This window comes from Thermobia domestica, chromosome 4 (assembly GCF_964235325.1).
Source record: "Thermobia domestica chromosome 4, izTheDome1.hap1.1, whole genome shotgun sequence".
NCBI lineage: Eukaryota > Metazoa > Arthropoda > Insecta > Zygentoma > Lepismatidae > Thermobia > Thermobia domestica.
This window is the reverse complement of record NC_137457.1, coordinates 279,886,150-279,899,067: the sequence shown is the minus strand read 5'-3', so window position 1 is coordinate 279,899,067 and position 12,918 is coordinate 279,886,150. Positions and strand designations below refer to the sequence as shown.

General features: G+C 36.2%; 1 protein-coding gene across 1 annotated transcript in view; it reads right to left on the bottom strand.

Moving 5' to 3' along the window:
- smo (smoothened, frizzled class receptor) overlaps nt 1-12,918 on the bottom strand; it is a 63,579-nt gene that overhangs the window by 10,618 nt on the left and 40,043 nt on the right. Inside the window, exons 11-13 of the mRNA XM_081755990.1 lie at nt 11,616-11,755; nt 6,276-6,447; nt 1,447-1,663 (exon numbers count right to left, since the gene is read on the bottom strand). Coding sequence (XP_081612116.1) covers nt 1,447-1,663; nt 6,276-6,447; nt 11,616-11,755 — 529 coding nt within the window. The remainder of the gene's footprint in view (nt 1-1,446; nt 1,664-6,275; nt 6,448-11,615; nt 11,756-12,918) is intronic.

Below are 12,918 nucleotides of genomic sequence, written 5' to 3'. Positions count from 1 at the left end.
GGTTGTCATACTTATAAACTGTCACAGCTGCAGAAACAATTGATTTTTTCCACGACATTAATATCAAGATATTTGGTCTTCTATCACTTGTTCTTCAATATAGAATATACAAGACTGCCCATAATTATGTATACGATATTTCAAAAACTGAGGTAGAGAAACTAGCACAACATAGCTTGAACATAAAACTGAACGTAAACACATTATTCTCATACCTTTCCTTACAGATTTTAATCTCTGTTCTCCATGGAATGGTCCACCAATGCACCATTCAAATCGATACATGCCTAGAGACAAAGAATGGATCAATCAATCCATAAGAGACATCACCCCGAACCATGACACCAGGACTTTTGTCATGCATACTGATGTTTATATTAAGGTTTCCTTCCCTCCAGTACAAGCAATTGTCTCGGTTAACACTTCCCGAAAAATGAGATTTGGCCTCATCTGTCCAAATGATGTGTTCTTCCAAACCTGGATTTTCCTTCAGCATTTCTAGCCATTTTTCTGCCAACTCCAAGCGCCTATCCGGATTATTTATTAAACAAGGATGATATGTCTATAATTTCAGATCCTTCAATTTTCTCTGTAGTGTTGTACGTGAAATGTTCAACTCTCTGGACATACGCTGCTGAGATTTCGGTTTTCCAGGAGATGAGTTAACAGTTTCCAACACACGAGTTCTGTTATAATCGGCACTGGCGCAAATCCCGGGAGAGAGACATGTTCCCTCCAATCTTGGAACTGGGGGAACTGTGCCCCCCCCCCCTCCCAAATTATCTGAATATCTGATTTGAAATGTGTTTTTTTGGGAAAAAATTTGATGATTTGTGTCCGATTGCCACAAAGGAAATTGACATGAAATTGATGTCCCCCCAGAATCTGCCCGCCTCCCAATGTTGAAGACAACTCTGCTCCCTGATCCTCCACAGGATTGTTTTTCAACTTCACAAATATTTTGAGCATCGCTTAAAAATAAAAATAAAAAGTCTTACTTGTCATCCCCAATGTTGGAGAGAGAGATTTGCGCTTCGGTATATATACTCCAGGGCCTACCCGCTCCTTTTGTATGCAAAACACTATCAGTAGCGTCAAATTTATTGTTATTCTTGCGATTGTTAACATAAAGAAGAAATTTCCTCCAAATTCGACTACCATTCTCTGTTTCACCTCCGCGTAATTGTTTGCTGCATAATATAAACGTACACATCACACACATTGTTCTAGAGAAAATCGTTCCGTCATCCTCCTGCCCTACACTAACAGTTCTAAGTCCAGTGGTCGTTATTCCTATTCTCAGGCTATATAGTGTTGCCATATCGAAACTTTTTGTCTACAATTACAGTCAATCAAACATTACATACATAATTATGGGCCACCTTGTACATTGGAAGTTGTTTTATGAAGTGATAATATATTCAGGTATTATTAAAAAGAACGTACCTGAGCGCCCAGCTGACTTTCCTGAGACGTCGTACTTCCTCGCCGTGCTAATAAGGGACCAACCCTTATTCTTTTTCTACAAAAATCTCTTCTTCGTCTTCTCCGTATTTTCCCACCAGCTGTTGTTGGTTGTGCTACGGAAGTTTGTCGTTCCATTTCAGACACTTGCACGGACATCTGAGAATCCAACGAGTGTCGATACGATTCGACCGAAACCCTGGAACAAAAGTGCATTTAGTTATATTTACAGATCAAATTTTTAGGTATAAACCTATGATCATTTAAATGCAAACATTTTCTGCTGTTTTCTTCGTAAAATCTGAAACTAAGAGTCAACCATTTGAACGCACATCCGATACAATCAGATCTTGTGTGTCTATGTAGGAGCGGTAGAGCAGAATCTAAAATATGAAGCAGGCAAATGTACATGGACATTAATAACTAGGGGGCGAAATTAAAGAGATGCCATCTTTTTTTCTGGCATTGTGGACATGTCCATCAAATACACATTATATTACACTTTGTTATGAAAAATAAACTGGTAATTTTCAAGTGCCCCTCTTTATTTGGGCCAATTTTCAGCTTTTAGGTCTTTTTTTCCAATTTTAGGTAATATTTTATCTTTTTCCTAAGTTTCGGAGATTTTTTCGTCATCTTTGGTAAGTTTCGGTAATTTTTCATTATTTTTTGCCATTCTTTTATTATGTTCCGAGACTTTGCACAGTACAATACTCCACACGAAGCATTTTATGAGTCTTTCTCTCAACTCTTTATTCAAGGTCCTACAAAATAGACTTTTCTTCCTCTTAAAGCGTTCTTTCGCCATTCCCATCCTTGCTTTTATTTCACGTTCACATTTCATATCATTATTACTAATACTACCCAGGTATCGAAAACTAGTCACCTGTTCTGTTTTCTCCCCACCTACTTCTACATTTGACACCGAAACTTTCGTTCCAATCACCATGGCTTTTGTCTTTCTAACATTTATTTTCATCCTATATTCTTCGCAGCTCCTAACATTGTTTCATATAGATTTGAATTAGTAATAGATTCATTGATGTACTGTTTATTATTCATTATAACGTGTTGGGAGAAATTATGCAAAAACTATTAGATTGTGTGTTACGCAAGTACTTCACTGCACAATTATGTCAACTGGAAAGTTGGTGTTCAGTTTGTTCTACTCCTATGGACCTAGTGATGTTTTCTTCTGCTGGCAAAGAAGCTACTTGGCTACGGAGCGGGCCGTAATATTGAGTATACTTAAATTCTAAACAGAGAAGACTGGATTGGGCAAGGTAAACCCTTTAATGTCTCTTACTAATTTCTTATGAATAAACACTATTAACCCTCGCACTACCAAGGCATTTTTTGTAACGCAGACTATCGGGGAGGGCGGAGGAGTATTTTGTGCTCACCTGTTAAAAATGAAAATGAAATGAAATTTTTTGAGTTTTACGTCCCACGATTATGTCGGCTAGGCTAAAGGAGACGGTGATAATGAGAAATGAATGAAATGGTGGAATGAAGAAAGCGGGAGGAAACGGGAGAACTCCGAGGAAACCCACGCGCACACCCACCTGTTAAGATTAAATATACAGTATCTTGCAAAAGAAACAAATAGAAACTCTCTCAAAAGTCTACAGGAATTGCAGGGACTAAAGTTAGCAGTATACAGGATAAGACTAACAACTATTTATTATGTTGCTATCTAGAAGTGATAAATTTTTTACCAGTCACATCTTCTACCAGGGGGGAGGGGTACCTTGTGGCCACCAACTTAAAACAGCCATGAGACACACTAGCGTGAAACTCTCAAAATTAACAGTACTGGTACATGAGATAAGACTAACCTCCAAATTCAGAAAAGGCAGAATACTGTTATTTATTATACTGCCATTTAGGAGTAACATTACTAAATGTCAGTCACATCTCCTACCAACTTTGAGTCCACCAACTTAAAATAACAAATTTTACGGAGACACTAACGTTCAATTTGCACCACTGTCAGGTATACTCTTTAGTTAAACATGTTGAGCAATAACATATTTTCTTATAATTTTAAAGAAACAGTTAAAAGAGTAACTACAAAAAATATACTGAGACGGGCACAAAGTATCCTCCTCCCCCTCCTGTTCGTAGTCCGAGGGTTAAAGAAAAATTATAAGGAAATGAAAGAATTTACGTAGAAGATGACGTACTATTAATATTTGCAGTAAACAATGTCATGTTTTAATATGAAATTATATAAATACGTAGATTTAATTCCATTCTATCTTTCCATATCAATTAATTCAAAAATTGATTTTCACCGATAACGAAATAAATAAATAAATAATACGTTGGAAAATGGAAGACATCTACGGAAACTGGGAGATGCCTAAAAACAAGCATCTTATTATAACAAATCAGCACTTATTTTACAACTCCTAGTTGTGTCGCAGTTTATGCCCAAACTGGGAAGCTAAACTGGGAATTAACTGAACATAAGCACACGATACTTACTAACCTTATTTCAATAGTGTGAATTAGTGTAATCCATAATATCCAGTAACTCTATTGTATATTTACTTAACTCTCTCTATCCTGTTGGTAAAGTATGTGTTCATTATATTTTAAGATTATCAGCGTTACTCTAGAGGACTCAAAATGGCTGGTTTTATGTGTTTGCACTCTTTGAACTGTCTAAATCATTTTCTATTTCTCTGGTGCTTTCACTCGTTGTCAGAAAGCTACGCACAGTACTTGCAGGCGCTATCACGATGGATAATTCAGCCACGTAGACTGTTTTATTTTTAGCGAAAAATAATATTTGAATAAATCATCTTTCTGCTTTGGTGCTGGATTTAGAGTTTGCAAATTACGTAGATCACATTGATATTTTCAATTTATGCCATTTTGTATTTTACATACAGGCTTCCACAGTATAAGTTATGATGTGTATGTCCCATAAATCTGTAAATATGACATCTACAAACAAAATGACTTAAGTCAAACAACATAATAACTAAAAAATGCAAATAAAGATCGGTGAGTAAACAAATATATCAGGACTGAAAGAGTTAAAGAACAAATGGAACACTTACTTATATTTTTAACACTCAACTTCCAAGTTCCTTGAGGGCAGATATTTGTGAATAATTATCTGCTATGTATTTCGAAGACTAGTCGGTCTTCCTCTGTGTTAAAAGTGTGTATTATATTAGGGTTCCTATTGATCTGGAGAAATCTATTTAACTGACTTCTTCCTGACTTTTCTTGACCTTTAACAGGAAATTCCCTGACTTTTATGACAGGTGTCGGGTGACGTTGACATATAAATGAGCAATAAATAACGGTGAATATTTATATTTGAAAACATTTTTTCTATAGAGACAAATAGTAATCAATTGCTCATACGTACATTCCACTTTCCTCCCATAAAAATCTAAGCAACGTCCCATACTGTGGTTAGCTAAGCTGAAATTGGTGTACAATTAATGTTGGAAAAAATATATTTTATAAAATTTCCCTGACTTTCCCTAATTTCCAGTCTTTTTCCCTGAGCTTCCCCGACCTGCACCATTTTCCCTGACCAGTAGGAACACTGTATATAAGCACGATATATGTAAACTCTACACGTACTATCGTACATATGTCTGTAATCATATCATGTACGTAGCTGTATTAGTAAAATTTAAATATACATCATTGTATAAACTTGTCATAAACTCATTTATTCATTATTTTGGCTGTATGCAGCTCAAGCAGTTTAATTCTCTTTTTAATTTAAAAGGACTAGCATATACTAGCAGTCGCCGTGAGCCAGTCCAGGAGGAACGTGTCGACGTTCGCTCCCACAAATTACGCTTTTCTAAAAGCAGCATTCAAGCTGCCTGGCTTTCTTTATACAGAAGTGACAGTTGATATATATATATATTTTTTTTTTCACAGTGATTTTTATATAAGTGCACTTGTTTAACAGTACGTCAAGAACGACCCTATGGAACAGAACTCATACTTATAGTTCCTATTTGGAATTCCCATTGAAGAAGCAGCGGTGGAAAGTTAACCTCGGGACTTCAACTCCATAAACAGCGCATATCCTCAAATACGGGACAACGAGGGAGCAACTTCAACAGGCTAGCCGAAGAAACACGTGAGTTCACTAACATAATAAGCCACCACGTCATTTATTATTAAAGCCACGCCACCATCGTGTCAATAGTGTTAAATTGTTAATGGTGAATATATTACAAATATAAAAGCATGTAATATTTGTGTCTCTAAAAGTTGTACGTAGAATTTTTGCTTATGTGTAGTTGGCGTTGAAAGGAGCTTTCTTCGGATAACTTGTTTCATCTTCAACGCTCGAGCAAACGTCCTATTTACGACTATATAATATAATGTTTGCTCTATCTGGATCACCATCCTATGGAGTAAACGTTATAAACTCATTAGCTAACTTTATGGCAGGATTCAGGACTTCACTGAATTTTATTTTTGCTGAGCTAATCCACTACAAATTGAGGAGAATGAGGTATTTCTGAAATGGTATGGATATTTTTTGAGGCTATACAGCCTGTATATGAAACTCACTAACTGAACTTCCTGTTCTTATAGCTCATAAACGACTATAACCTGCCAGATGACGATGTTTAAATGGTAATACAAGGATAATACATTAAGTCCTAACGTCATTATTTCTGTCCTTGAATATTAGGGTTGTTACCGCTTAATTAATATTGAGCTTGTATCTCCACTGGAAATCGAACTCAGAACCATGCGCACTGAAGAACCATTATTATTAAACAACAGTTGTTACAACTTTTAAGCTTAGTATTTACCTTCTCACACTGCAACTCATATCTGAATCTACTGAGCTGCGCTGTTGACCTCCAGAAATAGAGCCCGTGGTTGCAATTAAGGCACCTCTCCGAGTGACAAGCTTCGGTAATCCAGCTGCCCATGCGGAACTAATATCCTGAGAAGCAACACTGTTCAAATCGAAGTTTAAGCCTGTTAAGTACGAAAAAAAATATATATATATATATATATATCATTCTTTCTGTTAATAACAAGCACAAAACCATAATAACAGAATATCCAAAACTATAAAAATCGTATTAGGAAGAATAAATAAGAATCGATATTTAAATATACAATATACAGGGTAGGGTGTCCGGAATGGGACTGACGGTTTTTAAAAGTGTATAGTTTTAATATGGTCAGAGATACAGAAAAAAAAAAAAAACGCATTTTAAAGATGAAGTCAAAAAGTTTATTTGGTTTTACAAGTCATTCTAACTCAGTGTAACTCCACTTGAACTCCATTTGTAACTCTTACAATATCAAGCTTGAACTCAATCTCTCTCCACGTACTTTGTAACATCTGAGGTGTTGCTACAGCAATCGCATTCCTAATACGGTTCCTCAGTTCATCAAGGTTACGCACCTTTTCAAAAAGAATACACAATGTTTTTCACATACCCTCATAGGAAGAAGTCCAAGGGGGTAACATCAGAAGAGCGTGGAGGCCCCTAATTGGCCCATCATGGCCTACCCAATGGCCAGGAAATTCAGTATCAATGTACTCCCTTACTTGTAGGCTCCAATGTGGCGGGGCACCATACAATTGGAATATCACTTGAGGTTGCAAATGTTGTAACTGGGGAACAGCAAAGTGTTGAAGCATGTCTAAGAACATATTACCTGTTATGGTTTGCTCTATGAAAAAGAAGGAGCCTATAACTGCATTATGTGTTACAGCACATCAAACATTCAATTTGGGACTGTCTCTAGAATGTTCTATGTACGTATGCGGATTCTCAGATCCCCATATCCTAACACTGTGTCTATTAGCATAGCCAGAAAGTGAAAAGTTGCCTCATCAGAGAAAACAAAGTTCAATAGGAAATGGTCATAATCAATCCTATTCAGAATTTCAGTAGCAAATGCTGCTCTCTGTGGCTTATCGTTAAGCTCAATTTCTTGCAATAATTGCACCTTATACGTGCACAAACGTAATCGTCTGTGTACTACATCGTGCATTGTTGACTTTGGAAGTGCCAATTGCCTGCTCGCTGCGCGAATTGACTTTCTCGGGCTACGAGAGAAACTCTCTTACTGCTTCCACATTTTCTCTGACACACGCGATTTACCACCGCTGTGTTGTTTCACTACACTCTTCGTTGATAAAAATTGATTCTTCCACGCCAGGATACTGTTGCGTGATGGAGGATCCTTGTGGTAAACACGTCGAAAGTTTTCTTGAACTTGAACAACACATTTTGTCTCTACAAACCACTACACGCATTGCGCTTTTTCAACTGCCGACGCCATTTCTGTTTATCGGCGATACTATCGCCTCACAGGTAGTTGTTGAAGTATGAAAATTTGCTTAACAAAATTTTTTGAGTTTTCCTTCAATATGATTTTTTTTTTCTGTGTCTCTGACCATATTAAAACTATACACTTTTAAAAACCTCAGTCCCATTCCGGATACCCTGTATAATAACTTATTGCGTCCAAATGCATTTTAATTGCACTAAACTATTTCAGTCATCTCTCTTGCCTTCGCCAACATCTCTGGGAAGCTCACATTCAAGTTTTTTTTCACTTCACAGAATTTCATTTTACACGTTTTTAGATGCCCAGTTGAAAAGAACGTTTAAACTCTTGTTAATGTAAATTCTCTGTATTCGAAGAACTATATTTTTAAAGTGTTTGCTTACCAAAAACACCTTTCTATATTTCAAGATTTTTACAGATATCTTAGTTTTAATTCACCTGATTTTCCTGACTTTTTTGTTGGCCTCCTCTTTCCCCTCTCACTCGCCTTTGTGTTCTATCTTTTTAGGCATTTTTAATACTATAATTTAATGTTTAGTTACCTACACACTCAGTTTTTCTATAAATATCTTATCCTGGTTTTACCTTGGAGTTATTCCGAAACTGGTTTTCCGAGGGTGAGCCGACTTCTGGCCTAGAGGAAAAAACTCCTTCTACACCCACCAGGGTTAGAATACAAATCGCTGGGTTGGCAATCAGAAACTCTACTGACTGAGCCATAGGTCACATATCAATTTAACAAGTAATTTTAAAAATATTAGTTTTTAAATATGTATTTTCTACAGCAGCCTGCTGTAACCTATTTTCAGTTTCTCTATTCGTAGCACATATACGAGTATTTAATAAATTTCGAACACAGTCAATAACTTACAACAGAACAGTGAAAATATATTCATACACACTAAAAACCTATGAGTGCACTCATTAAACGCTTCATCAGCGAAGAAAAGAAGTAGGGCCGAAAGGCAAAATGTCGCCTACTGGATGCTTCACGAATGTTTTTTTCTTTCTTTCCTTTCTTTTTTTATTTTTTTCTTTTTCTTATCCTTTACTTCTTACTTCCTAACTGATGAAATATTTCACTGAAGCTCCTATAGTAAATGTCTTTCAGCATACGTTTTTATATTTACAATATTTCCGGTAAAAATAAAAATGAAATATTTAGTTATGTACCGAGGCTAAGGGAGACGGTGATGATGAGAAATGAATGAAATGGTGGAATAAAGAAAATGGGAGGAAACGGAAGAACCCCGAGAAAACCCACCAAACAGCTCATTTGGCGCGAGCTGGATCGAACCAGGGATCCCACACACCAGAGGTAAACGCTCAACCACTGAGCCCCTATTTATGGTAAGAAATTCATGATTCTCTTTTCGGAATTCATTCATTCCAACTACATAAACACTAACAAAAATGCATTTCACTACATCCAGTAGTAATTCACGTTCTCCCCCAAATGTTGATACACAAGAGGATAATGGAAGGTGATGTAATTCCAACATGGCGTCTGTGGAACATTCTGAACATGATACATATGATGTTCACAGTCCGGATGACAAAAATGCAGTACTAAACTTAAAAGCACGTATAACCACTCCAAGCTACCATACAAGCAGTTGTTCCCGCGTGAAGCCGATCATACAGGTGCTGAATGTCTGTGAGGTACAGTATTCCTTACTTTCTGTAGTAGATCATGGGGTGGCTGGGAATTCATCTTGCACGACAGATTCCGCCACCTTATGTACCACATTCTATATGATCGATAGGTCTTAAATCCAGATACCCAACAGGACAAGGCAGAAAGTGTATATCGAGTAGAGCACACTGTGTTCCGTGGCGGTATGAAAAGATACGATGTCCTGCTGGAAGATGGTGTCACACAGTAGCCAAACAAGGTCGGAGAAGAGGATGGACGACTTTCAGGGTTCCTACTTATTTGATAAACACGAATCCCAACTTCAGATTTTTCAGGTCACAATTTATAAATTTCCACGTCTATACAATGTAATAATAATAATAAAAAAAAGTCATATTTTTCCCTGCCCGGGAGTTCCTAAATCTAGTATTGCAAAACAGAGTAAAATAACCCCTACAAAATAGCCTCGTAAAGAAAGAAAAAAAAATGAGTTCTGAGAAGTAAAAATTCGTACTTTTAATTCCCCGACTTTCCCAGATCACTGGTAATTCTGACTTCACAAATGTATAATCATACTTTTCTGAATAAAATGTCAAGAAAAAATGTGCAAAAGGAACGCAAGATCGTAGAACTGACTCCAATAATTGATTGTTTAATGTTCGTGCGCTCATATAGTGGACAGGGCACAGTGGCTCTGATTCCATTTGAAGGTTTGGCCCTGTCAGTTAGGTCTGCTCAAACGAACTTTCTGTCTAGGTGTTCCCAAACTGCATTACTAGAATACGTCTGCTGTGAGAACTCTCTGCCTCCCCTCGTGTACAAAATGGATAGAACACAGACTCATTAAGAAGCAATTTTAAGGAGAACAAACACCCAGTTTCTCGTAGCCCCACTGTACGGCTATAGCTAAAGGGAGAACAAATACCCAGTTTCTCGTAGCCCCACTGTACGGCTATAGCTAAAGTTACTTAATTACACAACAGCCGTTCGCTGGCATCGTTTTGACATTGTAGACATAGATTGTGATTAGCATATACAACTAAATTAGCCGTGTTGTCCGATGATCTTCAAATTAGTAGCATCATGCTATCCACAGACACATTCTATGGTCGGAAGTTTGTTCGAATCGAACAATATATAATTATGGGGTGCTCTGACATGCATTTCCACCAGTATATATACAATGCTATATACTAACCCATTATATTGTAAACTAAAAGTTATATGTAAGTTTAATAAGAAACATTGCGATGTAGTGTGGTAGTGTACGAGACCATATCCACAAGTGCTACAAGCAGGAGGAAAACCAATTTGAACACCTGTTACAGTAATGAGTCTGAAAACGTGTACTGTGAGTGCATGAGGTATGTAAATTTATTCTCAGTAACAGTCTGTCCAATAAATTTTGTAAGAATCAGTATCAGATGTAAGTTAGCTACGTTGTGTGTTTCATATTTTAAACAAACAATTTTCAAAACCAACTTTCAACTCGTTACGAATTTTATCCCCCCCTTCCCCTGCACCCTAGTATGTTACTAATTGCAACCGAGACTTGCAGTATTCTTGTTTCTTCTCTATGGCATAATTTCTGCTTGCTTTCCGTTCAGTTATTGCGTGAAGTTATGTTTCTACTGTAACACTGCACTATGACTGGTAATGATGCTTTTTTACTTACCACTGGGGCGACTACCAATGTAGTGACAAAATTGTTACTGAAAAATTCCAACACTTTCGTTGAAAATCTTTCATTTCCAGTGACTTTACTCTCTTTACGTTTTTTCGTATCTGCACACATAACAAAGTTGGCCTATGACAAGCGACTTTCGTTATATCGTATATATATATATATATATATATATATATATATATATATATATACCCCATGGTTTATTAATGCTACTAGCTAGTGCTTATCAAAATACTTACGGACAGCTTTTTTCTACAGGACATGAACTTTAATAAAACTACAGAAAGACCCAACCTGAATTCTAAACGGGTTTTGCAATAGCGAAATATACAGAAAGCACAAACTTTAAACAAAGAAGATATGACAATGGTGCAGGTGAGTTGTTAATGTTAACAGTATGTACCCTACATATCCTTAACTCAATATTAAGTTCAAAATCGAAAGCTTTCTAGTGTAATTCATTCAACGTGTTTGTCCTACAAATACTTTTTGCTGGTAACCTTTTTAACTTACCAACAGGATCCTCATGGGTGCTGTGGAAACTGATCGAAAGTCGACCAACATTGTTTAAGATTTTCCTTTTCGCAAATGCCTGTGCAATTACTTTATGCTTCTTCAATTTCACGGGTTCTTGATCGGATTTATTGCATAACCTTTGAAAAATGAATTCAAATATATTAATTTCATTGTAAATGAGTTTTCTAGGAATACTGATCATATAAAGTAAGTCTTATCTTGATTTTCTCTGCATACATTTAATATTTCGATAATTATTATGATCGTTTCTATAAAACAACCGCAGTTTGATACGAAATAAATATAGCAGTCGAAATATTAAATGAAGATACAAAACAAAATGAAAACAATACATCATCCTCTGCTACTTACGATGTTTGGACAAAGACGTTGTAATGTTTTTTTCTATGGAATATTCTACTAAAAAGCGGTATAAGCAAATTACCGATCTCGTCATACACGATCAACTTGAGAGTTTTAAAATATTAGTAATAGCTGACTCAAGCATTTACTTAATACTCTGATCTCTTCCCTGTTGATTTTTTTTAGTTATAGATAGGTCGAATGTAACTTCATCGTTTTTCGAGAGTCCGTAACATGTTCTTTGCCCTAATTTCAATATTAAAATCTTAATCCTGCTTCAAATGGCAATACTGTCATGGACTCTGTTTAACTAATTTTATTTATCTTTTGTCCGTGATTGTAATTTTAGTTCATTACTCTTCAAAATGACTCACAAAGGACAATGAAAGGAAACTTTGGATATTTCAAAATTCAATTGTGATTAACTTATGAATTTTTTATTTGTAAAAAACCGCTTTGTAATTCTGTTTTTGAATTTGTTTCCACGTACCTGAGTCAACTAAATTACACATCCCATTGTGTAAGTTCACGCATTGATAAATAAAATGAGAGAAGTATATTCGTAGGTATACGCACTTACTATTTCACCCCGAGTGCCGTAATTGCATAAACCTTAGCACTAGTCGAAAAACAAAACGACTTGGTTTTCCTAAGTCATAGCAGTTGGAACGCTAAACTCAGAAGGAAGAGAACATCGTATCTAACCTGGAAGCAGACCTTATTAGTCCACAGAATTTGTATTATCGAGACATCTGTACGTTTACATCGTAAATCTAAGGTATATACTCATTCTATATTTGTCAATGTATAGTCATGATTAGCCTGGAACGTTTCAACAGACACAAGTAAAACATAAAATTATGCGCATTACATTCATTCCCCCCAAAACTCTATTATTACATTCTTTCCCCCCAAAACTCTATTCTTTCATTTCACC